The sequence below is a fragment of the Neodiprion lecontei genome, chromosome 5 (assembly GCF_021901455.1).
Source record: "Neodiprion lecontei isolate iyNeoLeco1 chromosome 5, iyNeoLeco1.1, whole genome shotgun sequence".
In the NCBI taxonomy this organism is placed as follows: domain Eukaryota; kingdom Metazoa; phylum Arthropoda; class Insecta; order Hymenoptera; family Diprionidae; genus Neodiprion; species Neodiprion lecontei.
Window position 1 is genome coordinate 21,456,203 of NC_060264.1, and position 26,724 is coordinate 21,482,926.

The 26,724-nt window shown below is 34.8% G+C and overlaps 1 protein-coding gene across 15 annotated transcripts; it reads right to left on the minus strand.

The window, feature by feature from the left end:
* Positions 1-147: 147 nt before the first annotated feature.
* On the minus strand, positions 148-24,655 carry LOC107226008 (protein ECT2). Of its 15 annotated transcripts, none has more exons than XM_046741922.1 (18): positions 24,282-24,655; positions 20,029-20,239; positions 18,983-19,118; positions 18,671-18,880; positions 18,274-18,420; positions 15,914-17,062; positions 14,381-14,515; positions 13,906-14,149; positions 12,109-12,227; positions 11,647-12,043; positions 10,880-11,320; positions 10,174-10,328; positions 9,807-9,892; positions 7,067-7,159; positions 5,349-5,523; positions 4,221-4,339; positions 1,927-1,970; positions 148-1,519 (listed from the first exon to the last, which is right to left on the minus strand). In XM_046741922.1, the coding sequence occupies exons 1-17, from the start codon at positions 24,346-24,348 to the stop codon at positions 1,928-1,930; spliced, it is 3,927 nt and encodes a 1,308-aa protein (XP_046597878.1). In that variant the 5' UTR covers positions 24,349-24,655; the 3' UTR covers positions 148-1,519; position 1,927. The 15 variants fall into 15 exon arrangements, 14 of the variants coding, with proteins under 14 accessions (XP_046597878.1, XP_046597879.1, XP_046597877.1 ...); XM_046741923.1 differs by having other exon boundaries at positions 7,121-7,159; positions 12,109-12,236; XM_046741921.1 differs by having other exon boundaries at positions 12,109-12,236.
* Between the last annotated feature and the right edge of the window lie 2,069 nt (positions 24,656-26,724).

Consider the following 26,724-nt stretch of genomic DNA (forward strand, 5'->3'; position numbering starts at 1 on the left):
TTTAGCTCCCCCCCTCCCACAAAGGGCCAAAGCATTGAGTATTTGACAGTTGTTCCATTTGACCTTTGATACCGGAAATTCGCACGTATAATTTAGATATGGTCGATAAATCACACCAATAAAATTTATAGTAACTGAAACAAAATATTAACAGTACTTATTTTATTATATGTATACGTATTATATATTTATATGTATATCTATTTATTGTTACTCTTATCATTATTATTATCATTATTTTTATTAATATTACAATGTTCATAAATTATTCACAGGCTAACTGCCGACAATTATAATTATTCATTCCCTACTTACATTTCTACGGTATTATTAACTTTTATCCGCGTATGTCACTGGATTTATTTATATGACAATTCAATCTGTTCTGTTTAACTTCGGATTCAACCTACACGCTTTAGTGTCCACTTTTCAACGTACATTCTTCTCCTATTATTATCCACTTGTAATTTATTTATCAAATCATTCATCCAATCATTCAGTTATCTACTCACGTGAGAGCAAATGCTTTACATTTTTAAATTGGGGCTGCCGTATGTTTTCATATTTATTTATACATAATCGAGCAATGAAATCCGCACAACGCGAAAATAAAAGAGAAACAAAACGCGGCAAAAGTAAAGATTTTTTTTTTTTTTTTTTCTCCACTTTTTTCTTTATTACCTTCATTATTACTATCATCATCGTCGTCATACAACATTTGTCAAACTACATACTTATTATAGAAACAATATCACACGAGGCTGCCGTTCATTACGCTCACCGGTATGTAATTAATCTATAGATTTATTCACTCATTATCATCATTACCGCATTATCATCTAACTGTAGGTTATAGTTATAGATTTTAATTTTAAATATTCAACACCGGGTCAGAACTATTATATGTATATACATCATAATTATAATATATAATACACACTATGTATATACTGTACCAATATTCCAATGTATCTTACAAACAATAAATTATTACAATGTACGTTCTTTTTCTAACAAATATCATTTCATTCCCACCTTTGTCTTGCCTGTTGATATTGTTATTATTTTGCGCCATAACTACAGGTAACTTGGATAATGATAACAACAGTAACAATAATAGTAACATCGATGGAACTAAATGACAGTAATAATTATTATTATTTTTTGTGATTGTCTTCATTTGTGATTCAATCACGTTTTCAAGTTACTTTCATATATTTATGTTCTCAGTTTTCTTGTTCCTTTTCTCGCGTACATGCTACTTTCTCTCTATATTTATAATGCGAAAAAATTCGATCCGACATTTCGATTATTATTGTTATTATTGTTGTTGTTATTATTATTATTATCATTATTATTATCACTACTACTACTACTACTACTAATATTATTTTTACGGTACTAGTAATATTTAAGAGGTATGTATCTCCATGCACCAGATATAACTCAACGTTGTCGTTCTTGTTTGCGGCTGTCATTGATGAATATTTTTGGCAAATGTACAGCACCGCTGGCCATTCTGTCGAGGTGTATTATGTTTGATAAAATACGGTTAAAAAAAAAAAAAAAATTCTGCCTTTAAAAAGAAGATAACGAAAACGAAGGGGATGCAAGATATTGTTCAAATCTTATCGTTAGCTGATAATAGTACCAGGAGTTGGTAATAGCTAATCGTTTTGAGTGAATTTAACGAAAACAAAGGCACCGAAAACGTCACGCAAGCTGTCAAACTTTCATTTCGCGACATCGAATCATTACAAGAGTAAAATAACTGACGAAAAAAGAGCTTCTATAATTATATACGGCAGGTTATTGTACATTTTGACTATCGCAAAATCGCATCTTCCGAGTTTAAGGATGTCAATAACCGCGCGTCTGGATATTTAATTAATCGTGAATAGTAATGGAGCGGATATTATACTGTACCTCAGAGCTCGGATTTGTCCTGAACAACTTCCTCTGAACAGTTTCTGATGGAATGTAGAACAATAAAAAAAAAAAGAAAAGAAAAGTAATAAATTAAAGATTAGTTAGATTCGTACTGATTGTAGATTCAAGCTATTTCGATATAAATATGCATATATGACGAAACACTACGGACAATAATAACATTGTATAAAAAGCACGATGTTAAAGTGAAAATAAAATTAAAATATTGCAGCGATTATTATCGTCATTGTTAAGCATCTGCCGATTAGTACGTAACGCAAAGCAATGTGATGTGCGGATGAAGTGAAGCGAGTGGCTTCCTGTTTAATTAAAAACTTCTTTTTTTCCTACGACTAATCAATTTTTTTTTTTTTTTTTTTTTTTTTTTTTTTTTTTTTTTTTTTTTTTTTTTTTTTTTGCTATGCGAAACGTAGATTTTTCACCTTCACATTATCTTCTTAGTTCATTTTACGAACCGAAAATATTGAGTTTTATCTGACGCTACAAATTTAACAAGTATGTGTACATAATCGATGCTCGGATCTCCCACTCTAAACGAAAGAAAAAAAATTAAAGATAAGAAAAATTGAAATTGAAACGAACACACGTCAATCAAGATACATTCGAATTCCAAGAGGAAACAAAAACAGCAAGAAAATCACGTTCGCGTCGTTGAATTTCACCGTATCTCCGGATCATATCATACCGTATCGTACTATTAATGTTGTTGCTGTCGTTTTTGTTATTATTACAAAACAAAGTATTATATTATAAATATTTGTTTATATTAATCTTCAAACCGGCGTGATTATCTGTTAATATATTCAAATTACGAGTATGTGTGTGCGTAACGATGCGAGAATAGCGTGGATAATGATCGTGTGTGATACACAATTATAAAATGTTAAAGTTAATGCAAATAATCTATCATATGCAGTTTACACAATACTATGCGTGTATTTATAATATGTCTTTAGATATGATTTGTGATTCATTAATGATAATAATCAGAAACATTAACAGCAATATTACTTAGCGATAGTATTAATAATTATACCAGAAATAATAAGAATAGTAATAAACTCATTATAATAACGGTAATTGTAATTAAAAAATAAATATTATAGACGAAATTAGATATAATGACCCAAAAAAAAAGTACTAAAAGTTAACGTAACAGCTAATACTATTCGGTTATAATAAATATAATAATAATAATGATAATAGTAAGAATAATAATAACAATCATAATATTGATAATGAAAATATCGATAACATTAATAATAATACTGATAATTACGAACATCAACTTGAACACGTACAATTCAAGTTGTCGTTTTTACTTTTTACGTTCTAGTCTTTGAATATTGTTTGGTATACCAGTAATTCTTTTTTTTTTTTTTTTTCGTTAGGTATTTCAATTTTAATAAATAAATTTGTCCGGCATAATTATTATTACTATCATTATCATTATGATTGCTACCGTTACTATTATAATAATTTTTGTTATTATTATTATTGTTACTATTGTCGTCATTTTTATGTTTCGATCGATTATTATTACTATCATTGATTTGAACGCGCAGCCATCGTTAACTTTTTTCATTTAACATTGTTTTTTTTTTTTGAGAAAAGTGAGAGAGAAGAAAAAGAACCGACAGCGAAGGAGTAAGAAACGAAAAACAAAACGGTAAAAAAGATCATTAGATATTCGCTTGATTATATCTCGACATTGGGTGTTTTGTTTCTTTCTTTTTTTTTTTCTCATAACTAGACGATTCGCATTATTCGAAAATTCATCTTCTCTCTCACATTTTCTTTCCCTAGTTTTCATCCATTCTCCTCTAATCCCGATAGGCCGACAAGAATTTTTAATCGTTCCGACGTATTAGAGGATAATAATAAATTTGACCGATCGATTGAAAGAGACATAAAGAAGCAAAAATTGTGGACGGAAAAACGAAAGAGAATCCGTAAAAAAAAGGAAAAAAAAAAAAAAAAATAATACATTTGTTACCCGTCAAGTTATTGGCTAAATATTGTACAATTTAATCAGATCTTAGCCTCGTACCTTAGAATATAAAGAGGTAGGGGAAAAAACACAATCTGTTTGTCTAGATGTAGTAAAAGCTGTGTACAAAAACAAGAACAAAACTAGCGATGAAGGTGAGAAATGGAGGCGAGCGTATGCGGGGTGAAAACAGCAGAGCTTGAAACAGCGGCGCATCAATTAAATATGAACTGTGTGCAATTTTTTTTTTTTTTTTTAGATGCTTGAGTATCGTTACAACCTTCTCAACGACGCCATGCTGAGCGAACTGCATTTCGCCTTTCTCGTGGGTTGCACAGACATAGGAGCTACCAATACTTCGTCTCTCGTCGGCGATCCTGAACCGCCGTTGCCCAATTCCTGTAAAAGAAAAATGTAAGAAAAAAAAAAAAAAAAAACACACACACAACAGCAGAAATATAAATTTCGATCCGGATTTGTTAATGTTTAACACCAAATTGGTCCAACCGTCTGCAACCACTGAGAATATTTAATAGCTTTGTCTGATACTCGGATTGAATGACAAAATTTTACTTATCAGGAATTCAGGAATACAATACGTCGATTTCAAAGAAAAAAAAAAAAACAACGAATAAGACAAAATCGTGGATAAATTCGTCGGGCATCGTCTGAATTTAGAGTTGGAAAGAGAAAAAGGAGTTTAAAAAATATCCCGTAATCCTATTTGCGTAAACGATGGTGAACTCGAACGAAACGGATTACTGGTATCTGATACAAATGATTTTCAGCAAATTCAAATGGCAGAAACTGAGATATCAAAACTTTTGGAAATAGTTTTATGGTCAGAACTTTAAAAATGTTCGATTCTAATATTTTGAGCTTATTTTGCTCGTTGACCAAACTGTCACGAATGGTTTAAAAAATGTTCAAGGTATTGTAAATCGCAGTACAGTTATAAATAGCGATTTTAATGGTTGATGATCATTTGTTACACCATACTTTTAGAAATGAAGTTTTATACATCCCGGAGAAACCAATATCTAAAAATTTGATGAGGCGATCACTGGGAACCTCCATGCCGAAGAAAATAAGTGAATAACATTAACGCCAGAGTTTAAGCATTTCAATGTTATAATCGCAAAATGTCTTTGAAAATAGTCGTCGTCGTTTGAAATCGTAGCTTGCGTTGTTCTAATTTGCTCAGATTAATTTTTATCGCACGTAGAGATGTTTTTTTATTGGTGATTATCATCATTTACTAAAATATCGTTACTGGTGATTTTTTAAACGGGTTTGCCGCTTTGTATAATTTTTCATTCCGACGGTCGGACCGATTGATCCGTAAATGAAATGGTAATCATTAGACGATTGAATGATTGAACCATGCAAAATAAAAATGTCAACTAACGTTAATGTTATTACAGCTGGCTAACCGCATCTGGGCAAGTTGTTGGCTGGCAGGCGTGAGACTGTTGGTCGATCCAAACGGCGACATCATCGTCGACATTGCCCTCTTCAATTTACTCGGCGTTTTGTTAAAGCTAAATGCCCTTCCGACTTTCATCCTTGTACGTGAAGCAAACCTGTCGTTGCATTGTAATTTTTGCCCAGTTTTCAATTTTGTTGTTATTATTTTTGTTCATTTTTTTGTTGGTGTTGTTCAATCGGAAAGAGAGAAAACATAAATTTAATGTAGTCGAGAAACAATAATTTGTCCATCTTAAGTCTATTTTACTTTATTTAATTTCATTTGTTAAATATTGCAAATATTTAAACTTTTCTTTCGCTTGGGTATTTTTTTATATTTGCATTTGATTTTATCTCACGTACTTCGGACTGTTACTGGTCATTCTTTCTGTTTATTTATTTTTTTTTCATATTTTTATAGACTTCCTTGTTTGATACGTAACGATTTTACTTTTTTCTGTTTACGACTAATCAAACGCGGCATTATTACGCCGATAATATTAACCGTAATAATTTCATCCCTAGCGATAGCAAAGTTTACGACAAACAAGAGGATTCAAGCTTCGAATTTCTTTAAATTGTTTCTTGTTTCTGTTCTGTACCACCACGTTTCACCCGACGATTTATTATTACATGTGCAATTAATTATTCGATTACTTGATGCGTGGTTTTCTATTGACAACCTTAAAAAGATGAAAAATGACCGGGACTTCTATTTTGTTGAGCTGAAATTTGTAGAAAAAAAAAAAAAAAAAAATTAAAGAAACTGTTCAAGATAAAAGCTCAACAGTTTTACCAAACTTCGAAAAAAAAAAAAAGAAAAAGAAAACGCAAAAATAACACGAGAGTGAAACGTGGTGAGAAATTCACTGCAGTGATTTCAAAAAGCGTGGAAAATGGACGATTTAATGAACAAATAATTGTATCCTGAAGAATTCAGGATCATACATCGTATTTCATTGAAATATTTACGAAACTGTTGCAAAAATTTTATTTCTATTTCGTACTATAAAATAAGGTAATAAAAAAATTGCGAAAAACTAAAACTGAAAACTGAACAAAAATAAGTGAAAACAGATGGTGGAAATTTGATTCGTATAACATCAAAGATAGAAAACATGTAATAAAAAAAAAAAAAAAAACGGACAGAGACAAGGAAAAATATTAGTGAATATTACTTGAAAAATTACTTGGAGACTCGGAACAGATTTTCGTCCATGTTTTTCTATCTGTGAGATTTAAGATAGCTGATAGAATAAATTTGGCAGAATGAAACAACAAACGAAGGGAGAACGAAACACCGATCGTGCAGGATAATATAATATCTCAGAACGGGAAAATTTCACCATTGAAATAGTAAAACTCTCATAAAAGAAACAAGGTTCTAATCGAAAGATAAAATACCATCCAACTGAAATACGATCAAGATGAAAATAATAAATCGAATGATGCATAAATAAATAATAATAATAAAAGCGGCAGAATTTAGGAAAGCGGCGGCATTGGTTGGGATTAAAGGTTGCAGAAAAATAAAAAAATAAAACAACTAAAAGGGTGCAAAGGCGGGGGTGTTGTTTTTTGTTTTTTTTTTCTGTTTGTAGAGACGAGAAGCGAAAAAATAAAAAATAATCAGCCTTGATAATTGGGTTGTAAACTGACGGCAGTGGGACATGTAACGTGGTTTCACACATGCTATTGAGTAGGAACACATACGGGTCCATATACTCCAGGTAAAAGTTATGAAATAGGCTCCTGCAACCAAACCGCGGGTACGACGCCCCATTAATTGTTTTGTTTCATCGCACATGCAAAGAAATTTACAAATAATATATCTGTGTGTGTATGTACCGGGTGGGCCATTTAAAGTGTTGCGGAGCAATAGCACTCAAACTATTGATGATATCCAAGATGAAAGTTATATTGTTCGAGAAGGCCGTCATACTGGACGATCCTATTTTTTTTTCGGTGGAGGCGCTGAAGCTTCGTCAACGTCAGTTTCACTTTTTTAATTGGAACCGTGTATTTTTTTTTCAGTGATATTATCACTGACTTTGAGACAAAATCAGTGACCTACGATACAAGGTCATTCTAATCACGCAAAGCATAAAAGTATTCCAAAAATTGAATCAAATCGGAACAACCACTTTCAAGGGATTCACTAACTTTGGTTTGGGTTAATCTATAGAAGATGCTCGAAGCGATGACTCTCGACTCGTAAGCACTTGTTTATTCGCTGATGAAAAGACTTTCTAACTTCAACCACCATTTTTGGTGTAATTTCGGCACATGCTCGGCGCATTCTTTCTTTCGTGTCATCAGGTTGACGCGTTCTTTGTCAAAACCCGATGAAAAATAATCTCGTGACGTTAGATCTGCCGAACAAGGTGTTCAAAAGCTACAGAATCGCCTTGTCCTATTCACTTTTTGGCAAAAAACTCACTCATCACTTGTCTCGAATACAGAGCATAATGGGATGGTGAACCGTCGTGTTGCATTCACATGTTCATCCGAAAATGCAAAGGCACGTCTTTCAGTAATGGAGGCAGGACGTTTTCCAGAAATTTTGCATAAACTTGCCCAGTCGAGCGGTCTTCAAAAAAATATGGACCAATTACGTGATCGCCGACAATGCCGCACCAACAATTAACGGATCACGGATGTTGAAATGGTTCTCATCCATCGAGGATTCTCATTTGCCCAATAGTGCATATTAGGCCTATTCGAAATTTCAGTATTTGTAAAGTTAGCTTTGTCAGAAATAAGCACATACCTAAATAATGAGACATCTGTGCTTATTTTTCAACGAATCCAATTACAGAAATTGACGCGATTTAGGAAATTATTGCCATACAAATCTTGATGTGATGAAATGTGATACGGATGGACTTGTATTGACGTGAAAATTTTAATACACGCCTAGAATAATTCCACTTTCTTTTTCCATTTATCTGCTGCTTGCATTCGTTTCATTGCAAATCGCTCGACGTCTGTCTCGTGTTTTTTTATAGTCAAGTCGAGGGTCATCGCTTCAAGCATCTTCTGCATGTTGACCCAAACCAAGGTTAGCGAAACCATTGTAAGTGATTATTCCGATTTGATTTGATTTTTGGACTATTTTTATACTTTACATAACTAGAATGATCTTGTATTGTAGGCCTTCTCGAACCATATAACTTTAACCTCAAACATTTTTGGATATCATCAATAGATTGAGTGCTATTGCTCTGTAACACTTTAAATGCCTCACCCTGTATAGATGTATAGTTAAACGTGTGTGTGTTTGTATATGCAAATTGGAAGAAAAATTCAACGAACGACAGTTATACAATAAGAAAAAAAAAAGAAAAAGAATGAGCAAGTATGATAAGAAATTTAATATGACAATGAAACATTTTTTTGCTTTCAGTATGGCAAACAAAATTGAAATTTGTCAGATTTATTTTTCAATTATAATTTTGATTTTTCATAACATTCTTATGTACATCTTACAAATTATTGATTTCACGGTTCAACTTTCGGTTAAACAAAATCGCCAATTTTAAGAGTCAATCGTACCCATTTCTTTTTGGAACACCTGTAAACACGTAAAAGTAAATTTCGCGGGTTATATTCACGAAAATGAAACGGTATCTATGAATTATATGATAAAGATACAACGAGACAATTTTAAGTTCGCATAATCAAGGAAAGCATTGTTTTTTGTTCGTTTTTTTTGGATATTCGTGAGGCGAATTTAAACTTTGGTGGAAGAATGGAAATGGCCGCTGTTAGGCGCACACTCCAAAGTTTATTTTGGCTCTACGTTAGTTTTCTGAACTCCTTGGATATCAAATATTATTTTACGCCAAAGAAAATTACCGCACGAGCTACTGAAGTATAATTTCATCTTTAATTAAATTCTAATAACTGAGAATGTGTCCTGCAAAAAAATTGCAGAGAATTTAGCCGGTATGGCTGACTCTTACGACGATTTTCGTAAATCTGTGCAAGTTTCAACATATCGTTCAACATTTCGTAAAGTCCAGGAGAAATTGGCTATCAAAGTTTACAAAAAAGGAACAAAAAAAAAAAAAACCGTTTATAAGTGATCTATAATAATATTATCATTGTTACTGCACTGTCGTGTTGTCTGTTATTATCGTTGTTATTACTATTATAAGTGCTGTTGTTACTACATTGAATTAAAAAAGAGAAGAGAAGATTTTTTGCTTTTTTTTCTGCAAAATAATGTAATCTCAATTACGAAATTAATGAGAGACAGTGATATACACAGAAATAGTGAGAGATGATACAACATGTGTACGTTTCTGTGTGTATTTATAGGCAAAGAAAACTGTATGAGAGTTTTTACGAAAAAGAAAATAAATAGAGGTGAAAGGATAGAATAAATAAAACTTACTTAAATGCTTTACTTAAAGTTCCTAAGGCTACGTCGCTCGTGTCAATTTCAAGCTGATGAGAATCCAAACTGATTAAAAATGTGTCCTGAAAAAGAAAACTGTATAAAAAATGGAAAAAGAAAATGAGAATACGAAATTGAAAATGGGCAAACAGTAAAGCCGGGCTAAGGACGAATGTGAGCAACTGAAAGAACTGAATTTTATTTCATTTCATTCGTCACATATTTTTGTAAAACATAATTTCGCAAGTTTGATGAACAATGAAAAAATAACAGTATTCCGAACACGTTCTGAATAAAATATAAATAAGCAACGAAGATTTGAGGAATAGGAAGAAAAAAAGAAAAATATGTGCATAGAACTTACTGCGTCTGCTTTGCAAACGGAATTAGCCATTTGCCGGCAGAGTGTTCTGAGATAATTAGTTTTATTTACTTCCTCGTCAGTTATCGTAAATGAAAATAATTTCTCCTTCAACTCTTGATTACTTCTCACCATCAGCGCGAACACCTTCTGACATTCTGCGAATTGTCGAACGGAAAGGGGAAAGATGAAAATAAAGTTTCAGTTAGATAGACTGACCGATCAGGCTTTTTGACACAACAGAAATTTTTCCATTTTTTATTTATTACTGCCTACACCCGCCATACCCGATAGGGTATGTCCCCAAAAGCCACTTTCTGGCTTGTGCGGGGCAATGGAAGATGGATCAGTAACCAAACATTATGCGGCTGTAGCGGACTTAAGATTTTCAATAGAAACACCCGTATCCGCATGAGGGACAAGGAAAACTGCAGGAAATCTTGCTAGAGTGTAACTGAACCGAGTTCAAACCACCGACCAGCAACTCAGCGCTTGAACCGCGTGACCCGTGTTAAATTTTTGCGAGTTGCCGTTCAGAGAGCCTCATTGATAAGCCGGGGACTTGAACTCGAGTCCTCCAGCTCCGTAGACTCGAGTGCTCGCACCTGAGCCACTACGGTCCGAAAATTGATATCCAATATTCCAAAATTAATTTCCTTTGCAATGTAAAATTGCTATCATTTCCGATAATAAATGACATAAGACTAACCGTCAGTTTCGCGAATATCGACGACCTTTTTTATCGTGCTAAGGGAGAGCATTCTTATATGTTTGTACGGTTTTCCTTGGCTAAGTTTAGTGGGATGAAGACCATTAGCTTCCTTCGGACTTTTCAGGGAATTGAAAGCTTTTGAGCGTTTCTTGCATATTTCCAAAGTGTCGGTGAAGAGGAACAGGACGAGATGATCGCCTCGCCCGCTCAAACCTTCGCCCAATTCCATCACTTCGCATTTGCCAATGAAAGAACGATGTGAAGATACTAAATGAGCTGGGCAATTATCAATGTCGTTAAATATGTCAAACATCACTAATTGTCCTTCCGTTTTTCTCTTGTCCTCGTTTATATAAGTCATTACTTCTTTTATACTACTTATCGACAATTCCAACGCACTGTGGTCAGGATTGCTTTTACTTGTGTGCTTAAGAATATCTGAAAATGAGAGTAGAGAAGGTTTTACGTCGACTTAGAACTAATTAAATTTTGAGCTCAATCATTATAAGTAGTATTCTACGAGTTATTCAAATAAGAAAATAACAATTTGAAAAATGTTGAAACGATATCTCACGAACAGATAAACGGATTTCTATGATTTTGGTTTCAATTGCTACAGTTTTCCTCAACTTAGAACTGGTGAAATTTGGAATTCGATCAGTCCAGCAGTTTTCGCGTTATTGAAATAACAATATTGAAAAGAAATTCAACTAGATTCCTAACTTGTCTTGACTCATAACAGCATATATAAAGTTTCAACTTACCGTTTAACAATAAGCTAATACTGGGTAGCCTCTGAACAGGCTTGATAAGAAGTTCCTTAAGGCTCTGCCTGCCACATTCGGGCTTGGTTTGGCATATTTTGAGGAAGGCGTGAAAGCGCGGTTTGTTCTGATCGCATTGATCAAGCATTTCCTTTGTATTCTCGAAGAAATTAACGTACGGCGGATATGCCTTGACCAAGTCAGGCGCGTACTTTAAAAATATATTCCCTATGCTGACGTCTTCTGCCCAGTGAGAAGCGTTATACCTGAGCTCCTCGAGCATCTTTTTATGCACTTCGTAAATCGGTGGAAAGTTGCCAAATATTATCTTCGCTTCGGTGCTGTTCAACAATTCGCCGCTCATTTCAATCAAGTCCTCAAGCGGTTCTTTGAACAGCTAATCGAGAATGAAAATACGCGGCTTATTCGGGGAAAATCTTGGAGGAAAACAGAGAACCTTACCGTCATAATCGTACTGAGGATTCCCACGTAGTTTGACTCCGTTGTAACTAGCTCAAGGAAAACTTGATGCCTAGGCGAGAGATTTTTCCTTCCCGCTTCTGTGCTCACCGCTTCAACCTCTGGAATTGCTGTCGGTTAACCGGTAGTTAAATAAGCACCCTGTTTCTTCCCTCTCGTAGTATGGTTCGTATTATACAGTTAGTTTTCTCACGATCAATCCAATTACCCGAATTTATTCAACTAACATTATCACTCAAAGAAGCAAACCTACGTTGTTGGAGTTATTTTTGTTATTGTTATTATTATTATACTTATAATAACCAGGGTTCTTGATTCATCTTTTACGCTTCACGGAGTTTTCAAATACTTATGTTTGTGTGGTAGTAGAGAAAAAAATCTCCAGAAAAATTCGCACGTTAAAGAAGAATTCGAGTAAAATTTATGTAAACAAATGAACCTCGTTGTATTCTTTTTTTAACTTGAAAGAAGTGAAAAGAACTTTACTCAGGATAAGAACTGAGAGTTACTATTAGTTAATTCATTATTTTTATTTTCCACCTAACAGAAGCAAGAAAATCGGTAGTGATAACCAAGAGTTAGTTTTAATTATTGTTTTCAAAGAAAATTTAAATTCTTTATATAAAAATCAGAGTATTAAAAGTAAATGATGAATTTTTCTTAGGTTAGACTGATTAAACGTGAGTAAAAAAAGAAAAAGAGAAAACGAGAACCCTGTATATCAGACTGTATCAACAAAATCGACTATTGTTTTTTTCAAAATTCGAATCAAAAATATTGTCCGAAATGACGAAATAAAGATGCTGTCCAAGTTTTAGGTCTTAATACCAATATTTAGAGGTGCCTCATTGCGATTTTCTATTTCCCATTTAAATATCATGGGAAATTGTTTTTTATTAACATTGGAATTTTATAACTCGTCAACGTATTAGTGTACTGATAGGATCAACACGTATTTTTGTAAGGATACAAAAAAAAATCTCTCATCATTTTATGATAATTCTACTCTTTCAAAAGTTATTCAAGCTCCTTAAAAAGCTTTTGATCTTTTGACCTCCTATCAGTACACTAATGCATTGATGAGTTATAAAATACCAAAGTTAAAATAAATATTCCCATGTTATTTGAATGGGAAATAGAAAATTACGATGAAGCACTTCTAAATATTAATATTAAGAGCCAATGCTTGGACAGCAACTTTTTTTCGTGATTTCGCTAGTAATATTTTCGACATGAATTTCTAAAGAAAAAAATAATCGATTTTTTTGATACAGTCTACTGTATACTGTGTATACTGTCTATCTCTATCCAACTTTAACACCCATGCAAGCTTTAAGCGCAAATTGAGAAAAAAAAAATGACTCTTTTCGATCGGCTTTTCCAAAATTGTTATTCTCTTTAAATTGATCTCAAACCCGGTTTTATTTTCATGGAGAATATTCGTGGTTACGAGTTTAAGATAAAATGAATTGAAAAAAAAAGCTTACAAACAAGAATGGAATCGCAACAGTCGAAACAAAAATTCAGAAGTTTCCAAAAATCATAGAGAAAAAGAATCCGTATTTGACTGATAAACTGAACCATATAATTTGAAGGAAGATACGCGAGTTGTAAAACGAAAGAATATAAAAATCAAAAAAGGAAACATCAAAAAACAAAGGTGCACATAATATGCAGCTAAATTGAATTTCAAGAAAAAGTAAGGATCTGTAAATTGCGAGCAAAGAATAAAAAAAACTCAAGGAACAGCAAAAGTACAAGTAAAGTGTACTTTCTCACCATCCAATTGTTTGTCGGGACTCGAAGTGCAGTCAAGAAAGCTGCCGCTTACGCTGAGATGACCAGCGTCACTGATACTCGACCGTCGTTTATGAACTGCCGGCGAATCAGCACCGTTTTGTACCAGACTACATAAAGTTTCGGCCATTCTCTTGCGCTTTCTTTTCGTCGAAGCGGTTCTAGGCGTTGCTGCCTGACTGTCCCTCCTCGCCATCGCCATCGGGGACATTACAGACTCCAAATACTAGTCAAAGAGAAAGAAGAAGATGAAATTGAAGTGAATGGATTTGTCGAAATTGTTCATCGTCGTATTTTTCTGTTGGAAGTATTTTGTGAGTTTGCTTTCTTTCTGTTTTCATTTTTCTTGATGAAAAACATAAGAAACAGAACATCGGGATAGAAGCAAAAATTTGACGAAATTCAGAGGTGCTGAGAAATATGCATGGTTTAGATAAATTTTTCATAATTGACTTACATCTTCGAAGAGGTAATCTTTCTCATATGCGGCGCCTTCATTTTGGACCGAGGTCCAAAACCATTCAGCCTTTACTATGTGGGCTCTCACAGAGGCCAAGTCAGGCAGCGAATTGACGTTGGATTCATCCACGACCTGAATGATAAGAGAAGGATTGAATTAAGGTACAAAATAAAACAAAGAACAATATCGATGAAAGTGAAAGTTGTGTCGATCAATGGCAATTACAACAAAAACAACATGGCTAAAATACACAGGGGAAATTCACGAAGACAATTAAGAATTCAGGCACAAATTAAAATGTTGAGGTTTTGACAGCTGTTTTTATTTACATCAACATTTTTTAACATTGTGAATGCTTCACATACATGTAATGAGACGCGTGGGAAAGGTTTTAAGGGGTTGCCCTAGTCGATTCCAGGTTCACGTATCTCAAACGCAAAAAAAGGTACACCAGCGCCATTCTACATGCAATTCTGAACAAAACCAACCTAATACCTTTTCATTTAACGCAAAAACAAAGAAATGGCATGATTTTTACGAATTTACTATCATGATTTCATAGACGTCAACGTCGAATTCCACCAAAGCAGCCTCGTAAATGATAAATTTCAAGGGGAAGACAAAAACAGTGACGAAAAAGATCTTAGTCTTTGAATCTTTGGTTGTTCTGCAAAGACGCTCTCAACTTATCTACGCATTTAAGGATTTCAAATGACTTCCGTAGACTTTGGATGCCTGTTAAACGCTTCAAGAGTCTGAAAGTCTTGGCAATAATCTGAAGGCCCTCAGAAGACTTTAAAATAAGCCTGGAAGAGCATTGATCAAAATTTGAATGACCAAAATACTTTTCAGACTTTACAAATGCAGCCACCTCCTAGCTTTTTTCGCCATTTCACCAGAACCACACAAGTTAATAAAGAATTTCCGTTGCCCAGAAAGACATAGGATTAAATCGTGAAAATGCTGAATGGTCAATTTAACGTTGATTATAGAAAATTCACCTGCATTTATACAATTCGGGAGACATTTTACCAAAATGTATTTGCATTACGTAATTTAAACTACATTTTTATCGATCGATAATACTTTGTTTCATCATTGTTCATGGCTAACTTCTAGATTGATTCTGCCAAGCGTAAACTATGAGGATATTCTTTTTCCGTATGGCTATAATCCCCAAGAGGATGTGCCACCATGAGAACATTGATCTCTATACTAACTAGATGACTAACTAGATGGCTAACTAGCGTCCTTGGCTTGAGTCGATTAGAAGCATACAAAAACCATGAATTGCATAAATGCAGACACATTTAAACTAACATTAAATTGTGCGTGTAATATCTTCACAAAAGAACCTGGTATTATCGGAGATTTAAAACAAAAACTTTCGAAAAGTAAGTAATGATATCGGTGTTAATTATAGATACACGAAGATATTCCACGTCACCAAAATTCCCATTTTACAACTATCATCTATAGTTTCACAACGACCCAACATGACTAGGATTTTAATGGAGATAAAAGATATACCGAATTGTCTGGCTTCTCGTGATCCCTCTTCGTTTTTTCGCCAGCTTCGTTTGCCCGATTTTTAAGGTCATTTGAATAGCTGAATGCTGATGGAACTGAGCTTGTACATTTCGCACCCCCATTTCGCAGACTTGATTTTGATTCAAATAGACCAGAATAGAATTTTATGCCAAACATACGACGAAAATAATTCACAAGATATCGTTCTCTGCTGCAACAGCAGCAGCAAGAATTTTTCTGAATTTTATCCCGTTTAGGGTAGACATTGAAATCCCAAGAGGTATAAGAATTGTTGCCAAGGTCACGTAGACTTGAAAAACTATTGTTCTTCTGTAATAGACGGGGCGATTCCTCGGAGCAAGAATTCCGGGATAAATTTGGGTGGGAATAAATTCTGAAGATTTTTTTATTCTGATTCGAATAGAGCCTCGCAGTTTGTTTCGATTCAGAGACACAAGAGCTGTGTCTTTTCAATAAAACATATCGCCTGGGAGTAAGAAATCTTCTAGACTGCTTGGACAAATTTTTGACAGTGGAAAAAATCCGAGATGGAGAGCGAAACGAGGCGAAACTAAGATTGGTGGGATTATCGAAAGCCTGAGAAAGAGAGAGTTGGGTCAAATTCAACATGCTTGATCCCAAAGAATTCAATGCTGGATAACCAGAGTCATCCGAATGATAATTTCCGCCTCCGTCGATTGAACTGTCGTTCAAAGATATGGCAGAATCATATCGAGGATGTTTGGGCGCGCGATGTCGCTGGCAATGTTTTGAGGTTTTGGGAAATCCTGTCGCGCAGAATTTTTCCATTGTCGAATCATCTCGAGGCGAAGACGAAGAATCATCAGCCCGCCTTTTGCGCCTCACCATGGTTGAATTTTTTTCGCAGTTGTAATTGCAAAAGCAAAAATGACAGAGGCAGTTGCAACAGCGCTGCGAATGTATTGAAGATATTGAACTCGGACAAGAGTTTGGTATTTTCTCGTTTGTGTAAGGATTGTAATAGACAAATGAAAAGTTCTGGCTTGATTCAATCTCACATGATCTTTCAGAGGTCAGCGATCTAAACTCTTGTTTTGAGTATGATCGATACCAAGAGGCTCTCGATTTATCCAAAGTACTCGTCTGGCCGCCATCTTTGTTAGTCACCTGAGCAGAGCAAGCGTGCGAGAAAAATGGAAATAAAAAAAATAAAATAAAAGTTTAGGGTCATGGTAACAATCACAAAAAGCGTTGCGATAAATAACATGAGAGATATTCAAAATGTCAAGAATGCGAAGATGGACAAAATTATATCAAGAGCTAATCATAGCCGTATTTGTATTTGCAAGACATGTAGACACATGATTTCCGCGGGCTGAATTATCGGTTATTAGAACTTTGTTGAAAGTGAAATTATACTACAGCAGTTCTTGCCGTTATTTTCTGTGACGTGAAACAATATCCGATATCCAACAAGCTCCGAAAACCAGCGTAGAGCCGAAATAAAAAACGAAGTGTGTCTAACAGCAGCTACTTTGATTTTTCTGCCCAAGTCAGAAGTCGCCTGACGAAATATCATAAAGAAGAATGTTTTTATCGATAATGCGAATTTAGAACTGTTGGACGTTATTTCACGTCAAACATTCTTATCAAAGGAACAATTATTTAGGAAAAATTTGTTAAGGAGTTTTGAGCATGCTGTCTATTTTACAACATAATATGCAAACGCGGTCGTGTAGCTGTAGTTGTAGATTTTGCCGCTCGTTATCAACGCTGCCAAACTTTCTGAAATACAATAAAGCACCATTGATGCCCAAATGATGGGGTATTGAAATTTATTATTCTGCAAAGATGTAGTTTTCTACGGTTTTATATCATTTTCTGTAAATTGTCGAAATTACGTTCAGAATTGTAGCAGTAACTGAAGCATTTTGGAAAACACTTAAGATTTTCACCGAGACCATGATTTTCTTCAAAGATTGGAAATATTTTTATCAGTTTGAGTATGCAAACACTGATATCGGCAACTACAGTTCAATGCTGAGTCCTCAAAAGCACTCAAACGTTTTTAGGAGTTCGGATGGCACACTCAAAACTCCTTAATAACGTTTATGTTTTCATGAATTTCAAAAATATGGGTATGATTGACTGTTAATCGTTAAGTATAACACCGAGACTGGGATTGTTCATTCACTGCTATGTGAATGGTACCTATAAGGGTTTGAAATATAATGTGAATATTCGTTATTTTTTTAAATGCTGACTGAAGTGGAAAAAACTTGTCTTTGCAGCCAAAAACAGCATAATTTGATCGGCCTGAAGAATGACAGAATTTTCCCCCATAGAAAAAGGAGAGAAGGAAAGAAATTCTGACTCACCACATGTGTGCAGTTTGGATCGTCGATTTCAGCCGGTTCCCCGCCTTGTTGCTGAAGCACTTCGTACATGTGCGTCTTTTCGTCGTCGGGAAAACCGAAGAAACACACCTTTGCTCCAAAGAATGGCTTAAGTTTGTAATCTGCGATCTGTGAAGAATATTGTGAGCGTCAGGGTTGAGAAAGAAAAGTATAGTAAATACTAATATCAGATGATAAGTCATAACAATTCATTGGAAAAATTATTACGACTATCTTAAGCCGTTGAAATAAAAATTTCCCTGCAACCCAAGACCGTCGCATTAAAATGAAACTTTATAAGCATTAGTATTCCATGTTTTTCAGGCAGAGTGGCAACTCTGAATGGAACACAAGTTGAAGAGTCTGAAAATCTGCTTACCAGTTTGTCGTTGGAACTGCTGCTCGCAACGTCGTCCCTCGCATTCCAAAGTTCAAGCACCCAATCCGAGGACATAATTGGAATCCTAAAGGTAATGGCATACCTGTATTTGTCTCCCCCACAGCAATTGGCAATAAGGTGTGTCACTTTGTTTCCCATATCCTTCCTTATGCTGCCACCCATGTTGTGAATCATGTTTATCAGTCTGGTCTGCAATGAGAATGTAATTTTCACCAGTAAATAAATGCAAAAGGTAAGGGAAAAAAAGTTGTCATAGTATTGCAAAGAAGGTAAAAGAACCGCGGTAATCACCAATTCTTCCTTTTTTCTAAAACCGGTGAAAACAACAATCGTTCCCAGCATCGATTGGGTATACATCGGCCTGTTGATACTTGGCAGGGACTCTTTCTTCTCCGCCAGCTGGAGAAGCGCCGTTGGTCCTAGTATTCTAGACAAATCGAAGGACAGAGTGGAATAAAATAAAATCAAATATGTTATTATACGGATGAAAATCATTATTGAGAGAAGAAAAAAAATTGATCTTACAAATGTATGAATAAGAATGAAAGATATGTTGCTGCTTTTTGCACTAAATATTTTTTGTTCGAATTGAAACAATTCGATTCACGAATTGTTCGTCACTTCTGTCAAGCTAGGTAAATAACTTTTATTGAGTTGAAAATACTTTTCTGTTGACATTTTTTTCTTTGTTGTATTAATAACTTCAGATTTTTACCCAAATTAAATTCTCCCTGATTCTTCATCACTCAAGATCTCTAAAATACACTGATAATTTGATTATCGTTGGTAACTGATTAAGACTTACCGAGAAAGAACCGGATGGAAAAGCGAGTAAAAGAAAACAAAATGAGAAAATAAAGTTTCACAATTTGATTGTCAAACACAGATTTCTATAGCAAAGTAAAAGATTTCTTTTTCTATTTGTTTTCAAGAGGACGTAATATATCGAGGATAATCATTCTTAAAGATTAATCGTCGGAATCAAAGTTAGGAGATCTGGGATAGAGATAATTTTGCATAGATTTGAATAGCTCAAGCTAAAATATAAACAATTTGAGAAAAGGTTTTGTAATCAGAGCATTCAAAATCCGTACACTCTTGTGTTTTAGACACAGATTTTGCGTGATTTGTTCAAAGAGCAAAATGAGTCCAAAAACAGCAATGATTTGAGTATTCTAAACGTTCTAATTATAAAACCTTTCCCAAAATTTTCGATATCTCAGGTGGCGTTATTTGAATTTGTTTAGAATCATTTCTATTGAATAAGGATCTGTTTGCGTTATGGTTCTTCCTCTTTTCCTACCTTTCGATTTGTTCCTGTTTAAGTAACATATTACCTGTGAGCTGTTTTGTGGAGAGTGTCGTAATCTGCTCCCTCGAATTTGCTTAGTATGTAATAGGTGCAGTAAGTTGTGTCTTCGACGTACTCCGTCCCTTGTTCTGACTTCAGTACAGGAACGCTGAACTGTTGAGCAGCAGCTCCAAGGGCCGGATCTTCTCCTGTACTTCCGACGAGACATATTCGTTTTTTTCTCGGTATGATCAGAGCTATGTTAAAGAATAAGAAGAAAATAAACAATGAGGGTCAAAGAGAAGTTTATTTATAAATAAATAAATAAATGAATCAATGAATGAACAAAAAAAAAAAGGGAAAAAAAATTATTTACATTCTGTCCTCAGCATCATGGATGGAATGTAATGATAAAATAAATGTTCAAATATATTCTCTGCCAAGAAAACTCCTCTTCCAGTTCTCTTTTGTGGGAGATAAAAAATAGTCATATCTTTTACAAGCGGTGTACAAATAAAACTGTACAAATAAGAATTCAGAAGCCTTCATTCTTCTTTGGAATTATGTTATACCGAAGCGTACGGCTTATGGGCCGCTTGAAGCAAAACTTTCCGCGACTCGTAATTCCGTATGATGGCTCTACCGTCGGTCGAAAGTAGAGCCATCCGACGCTCGCCTTACGAAGCTCGTGCTCTCGGCGATTTGTGCTCGGCGTGGAGCCATGGTGGGAAGCCGCGCTGCTACATCAACCCTCCCCTTATTTCTCCGCTTCTCCTACCGCGCCGGTTTTTTCTTTCTTTTTTTTTTTTTATACATCAAATGATAGTATCTACACGCAATTAATAAATTGTGTGCAGATGCTGACATTCGATTGAATAAAAAAAAAATTTAAAAAAAAAAAAACAAAAATAACAAACGAAGAAAAATCTATAAATACCAGGAGATTCGAACTCACAAAACGCCGTATGGTTTCACGAGTTCGAGCAAGGTTCAAAAAATCCATAAAAATATAGTACTATCTCTATTATGCATTCAGAAAAGCTGAAGCAAAAATTGTAGTGCATGAATCGGCTGTCTCGGATATAAGAGTCTCACAGCTCTCGAGAATGTACTTGTTATTATATATTATTATATTATATATTATTTTTTTATTGTTATTATAAATTATTTTTTATTGTTATTTAGTAATATTAGGCCTCATACGTCGTGTTGTACACGGTATAATTTTAATATCTGAGTCGGAAATTTTTTTCTGAAATGTATTTTCAAAATATCACCACCCTTAGTCAATGACGTAATAATTCAAATCACGAGTCAAGATGAAGACATGGATGTTGCACGTATACATATTTATTTTATAAACTAGTCGTGCATACGGTCACTGCCACACTTTCATTACCTTTTTTTAACTTTACAGACGACGAGGACGTTGAAAATAATTTCGACAACGAGTACAACGATGGCAACAGTTCAGACGAATTATTTGACGATTTTGAAGACGTATAAAAACAAATTCGCCTTTTTTACGTATATTTTGTATTTCTGCTTGAAAAATGTATTTATACTTTCACAATCAATTATTTATAATAACAATAAAACAATAACGAATAATAATAATAACAATAATAATCATGAATAATACTTAAAAATACATATCCTCACCCTGCTATATAACAATATAACGAAATAACATTCTGGTAATCGAAAATAACTATAGCGCCCGCTTCCAAATCTGCGCGGATTTACCGGTCTTTTTCGTTGTCTGCCACGGTGTTCGGGTCAAGATATTTGTCTGCCCTTTCGTATATAAAATTTGGATGACTTCCTGTAAAAGTTTATTTTTGTTCCAACCCTTATAGTATGACGTAAGTTAGATACATTTTCGCGTGTCTTTATTGTTGTCTGCCGCCATTTTTCCAGCGACCGAGGTGTCTGCCATTTTTACTATTCAACTCAAAATATCATTCTCTGCTACCACACAAAAAATTAGCGCTTATGAAATGACGTTTTTCAATTGATTTTTTTAACCCTTTGCACCCCTCCCACCGCGTTCTCCAGTACTGGAGGCCAGGCAGACTTCCGAATCAATTATTAGCTATGTTAAGAGAGTATGACAAGATGGAAAATTTTGTTTATGAAATGACGTAACTAAAAAGTTCACTAGCTCTTAGACTATTACCATCACGTCGCACAACGAGAGAGATGAGCATGAATATATAATATCTACGAGACGTTAACTTAACTAATGTTGTTTGAAACGCACCAGCTTCCGGGGCTCGCAGCAATTTGATACATATTTTTAAAATGATAATGTAAATGACAATAAAAATGACCACTAAATGCACAAATACAGAAAGAACATTTTTCTTGTCCGTTTTAGATTTTGAAATAAGGAGAAGTGGAAAATTATTTTTTCTGAAAACTGATGTAAAATGTTCGCTAATAAATAATAACGATAATAATAATAATAATTAAACTAGAACAGCACAATAAATGAGGAAAACGTACGTTATATTAACGACTGTTATCAATGTCTAGGAAATAGATACATAAATATACAAATAATTTTGTTTGATTAAAAATAATAAAACGATATATCAAGGTTCCGTCAATCCGTCCATTAAAATTCTTGTTTATGCAGAAACGACACAAAGGAGAGAGACAGCAGCGAGTGAACGAGAGGGAAGAAAAATAAGAAAATTATATTTACAGCAGACGTTAAATGCACAGTAAAACTTACGAATTTAGTTTCGGCCCCGACAATGGAATATTTAAATGTATACAGTTAACAGCAATAACAAAATTTCATTGCTCAATTTATGCTGAGTCTTGGGCAAAAAAAAATTGTAATCCCATGGATAAATAATTGATCAAATTTAGCATTTGATTGAGCAATCATTAAATAAGTACCATTACTAAATAAATGAGTCTAAGGCTTTCAATCATATTTCCAGACTAGTTGGAAATTTTCAGCTCCCAGGTCCGTAATGATTCGGTTGAAATTAGAGTGGATGGGTTGGGATGGTACTTAATAACTTTATCTTATCATCAGCACGATCAAAGCTCGCAAGTCTGTCGATCTCGCTCTCACTGCCGTTAAAAAAACATGACATTGTAATTTATTTATCATCATTTTTGTCACAGGATGTCGGGTTAAATTAATGCATAAAATCCTGAAATTAATTTTTCTGGCCTACTAAGGGCTCAATTCTTTAGAATATGTTTTTCATTAATTAAACTAAATCGATTCTAACTTTAAAGGTCAGAATATGAGATTATAGGATATTTCCAAGACCCACTAATGCTGATGACTATTATTTTTTCTCAATTCTCCTGTAAACTTCGACGCGATGGCTTTCATCTCTTAACGACTAATTCACTGCAAGAAAGAAGTTGAATTTAATGAATGTGTTTGAGGGTCATTTTGAAAATCTGTAATGTCAATAATCTTTTTTGGTAAAGTAGGAATCCAGCGTCATGTTACGAACAGGCAACAGCTCTGTCTTTACGAACTACGTCATCGTTCTTCTGGATGGTTCAGAAAACATGTTGGTCTAAAGTTGGCTGAGATTATGTGAAATCTAGTCTGAGCCTATAAATGTGATAATGTGTTTTCTGGCATTAATATGACATTAGTGCCAAAACATCATTTTACTCTTTCTTGGGTACATTGGACATGTTTACATTGCACAGATTTGATAGAGTCTAATGTGAGATGAACCAATCACATGAATAGTTTCAAGAGCATTATCCAAAATTCGTTTCATTGATTAGTTGATCCCAAACATGGCGATGCAGACATGGCCGCTATCGCCCAAAAATGCATAGAATAAAAAACTCATTCGGTTGGTAAAGGACAGAAGCATCGCTCAAAAACAAGAGAATCAAAGCCTCAAACACGTATTAACATGTTTACAGATAACTCTTGGTAAAGGAAGGATGGGAAAGATACATTTGTGATTTTTTCAGAAACATGTCACTCATAGCCATTGCTGAGCTTGTATGAAATCTATTTTGAGCATATGTAAAGGTGATGTTTTTTTCTGGCGTTAATAGAAGATGAAAATACTACCAAGTTATCATTTCACTTTTTATTTTCAATACGTCTACTAAAATCTAGGACATTCCCCGAGTTCCGAAGAACATGGCCCAAAATGCAGAGTAAAGAAAATGACTCGGTCGGTAAGGATGGGCACAAGTATCTGCTGAATTTTTCCCTAGTTTACAGGAAAGTTATGGAGAAGGGACGAAGGGGGAGACACGCGTGTGTGTCTTCAACAAAGTGTGCAAGTAACTTACGTTCGGTGGCGGCCGCCTCTTCACTATTTATATCACTGGTACTGCTGTGCACGCTTTGCTCTTCCATTTTGGCAGTAGTAATCGCGCGTCGAGGTGGCGGGGTCGTCAACGTGTAGAGAGAGAACAGCACAACACAACGTCAGGTACGACGGCGTTTATTTCGCAGTCGTTTTTACGGCTGCCCGAAAATAAGAAGTCCGTCGCCTGTTTCTTCGCGCCTTCTGTTTCTCCCTCTTTCTTCCTCCTCTTTTTATATTGTTTATTCTCTTCTTTTTATTCCTGATCGATTTCAATTTTATTCAAATTTCCCCCTCTCTTCGTAGTTCACCCGTTTTTACCGCCGTTACAGCCTAATTTCCGTTAATTCCAGTTCTCGCCGTAATCGTTTCAACGACGAACCTTTGCGTCAGGTGCGTCCTCCCCTCCTGCCGCTATTCAATTGTTGAGGTGCATGCCTCGTTCCATTTGTCAGAGGCGGGAAAGAGGCGGCAGGGAGAAGAGGAAGAAGATATATAAAAAGAAAAAGTAGGAAGGAAGAGAATATTTTTACTATTTATGATTTACTAGCCGATTGTCTGTTCAATGTCTTTATTGGATATATTTATTATTCACTCGGCTGGTTTGTAGCTGTTGGTTTCTATTTTTTTTTCGTTTTTGTCTAGCAGTTTATTAGTTGATTATCATTAGCAATCGCCACCGCGCGTCGACAAATCGCTCCTCCCGATGATCGTCGTCATCGTCGAGACGACGGAACAGCTGAAACAAAAAAGGCGTCAACACGTTGCAGGTCGTCGCAAATTCGCGGGATTCAACGCATGTACAGTTGCCCCAAAAACATGGCAAACCCCGTTGATATTTGATGGAAAACCCGTTCAGAAAGATTAAAACATTGACAACGGTCATAAAACATTCAATATGAGATTGAGTTTTATCACTTCGAAGATTCAAAACTGCAAAAGATTCAAATTTGTGAACGATCTGAAAAAATTTGAATAATCGGAATTCCAAATCTTTGAATTTTTCAGAATAATCGGAACTTTAGAATGCTTTTGATAGGAGAGATGTTCTGGGGTAATTCCGTCTGCTACCCTAGGCAAATTCTTCACAATTAGTTGTAGGAATAATTCAAAATGCTATCCTTTATAATGCGAATTATTCCAAATTTTGATCAATCAATTCGGCCTGATAATTTCATGTTTATGTGTCATGTATATATATTTAATGATAATTGTCTACAAGCGCATATCTTGTAAACTTTGGGCCGCCGCTTGGTCAGTATATTGGCCAAGCTATAGTTAAATAATCTAAATGCAGCTTATTTGAATATACATGAACCCTAGAGCACATGTATCTTTTTTTCTACCCTCTAACGCGTGAGCAGGTTCACTATCAACCCCACGCGTTTCTCGATTGTAAGATCGTTCTAAAAGCAATAATAGGACTCGTAAGTGCACAAATCTTTTCGTTTTTTAATAAGGAAATGGATGGTGAAGAGCAAATCCGATTTTGTTGAAGTTTAGTTGGTGAAGAATTCAATCAACTACCAAACGGTACTGAAAAAAAAAACAGCTGGAGTGGTTAACAGGACCGTATATACAATCTAGGATTAAAATCAGCGGTGGTCTAAAGGTTCACATCTACAAACAGTTTGAAAAATGCATATCAAAAAAATGTCTAAGGAAACAAAATGATACCGGATATGACTATTGATAGATCGACAGCAATTAATATGTGACTAGTAGCAACACCAAAGAAACCTTTCATGTCAAATTGTACAGTGTTAAGGGGGTGCCCTGGTCGATTTTGACGTCGACGTATATATCTCTGAATATCAAAGTCGAAGTAGCTCAACCCCAAAAAAAAACTTTACAGACCCATTCTAAACAAAATCCTGAACAAAACTACTCCAGTATTTTTTCATTTGATAGAAAAATAAAGAAATAGCATGAATTCCATGAAATTACTACTGCGATTCCATCAGGGCATCATCTTAACCCTTACACTGCATACCTCTTGCGTATAACATTGTCACACCAGGCTCGCTGGAGACCCCGCGTAAAAAATAACTGTTCAGAAACAAAGATATTGATTCAAATAGCTCCAAAAAATTCTGGGATACTTTTTAACTATTATATTTCAAGGAAAATTAGCTATTTCTAGCAAAATGAAATTTTGTAATATGGAGAAAAATAACTCATTGAACATGTGTAAACCAAGGGTGTTACAGAACATTGAACATGCTGTCATTATGACCCCAGTGCGTAGCGTAAGGGTTGAGCAATTAACTTTGGTGGCAATTCGTATGAATGTCATCAGCTAGCTTCAGCGTCATAACGGCAATTGGCAATTATATGAGATGTTTTCCACACAACTTTCAGACATTACAATAATTGAGAACCGATAACTGTGAAAATAGAAAACCACATCCATGCTTTAATTTTTG

Excerpts from the sequence above, each read along its gene's own strand:
- LOC107226008 (XM_046741921.1), bottom strand. The coding sequence starts at position 24,348 with ATGGAAGAGCAAAGCGTGCACAGCAGTACCAGTGATATAAATAGTGAA. Across the intron at positions 19,119-20,028 it reads CTCCACAAAACAGCTCACAG|AATACTAGGACCAACGGCGC; the intron begins GTAATATGTTAC and ends CGATTTGTCTAG. Across the intron at positions 18,421-18,670 it reads GCAGTTCCAACGACAAACTG|ATCGCAGATTACAAACTTAA; the intron begins GTAAGCAGATTT and ends TATTCTTCACAG.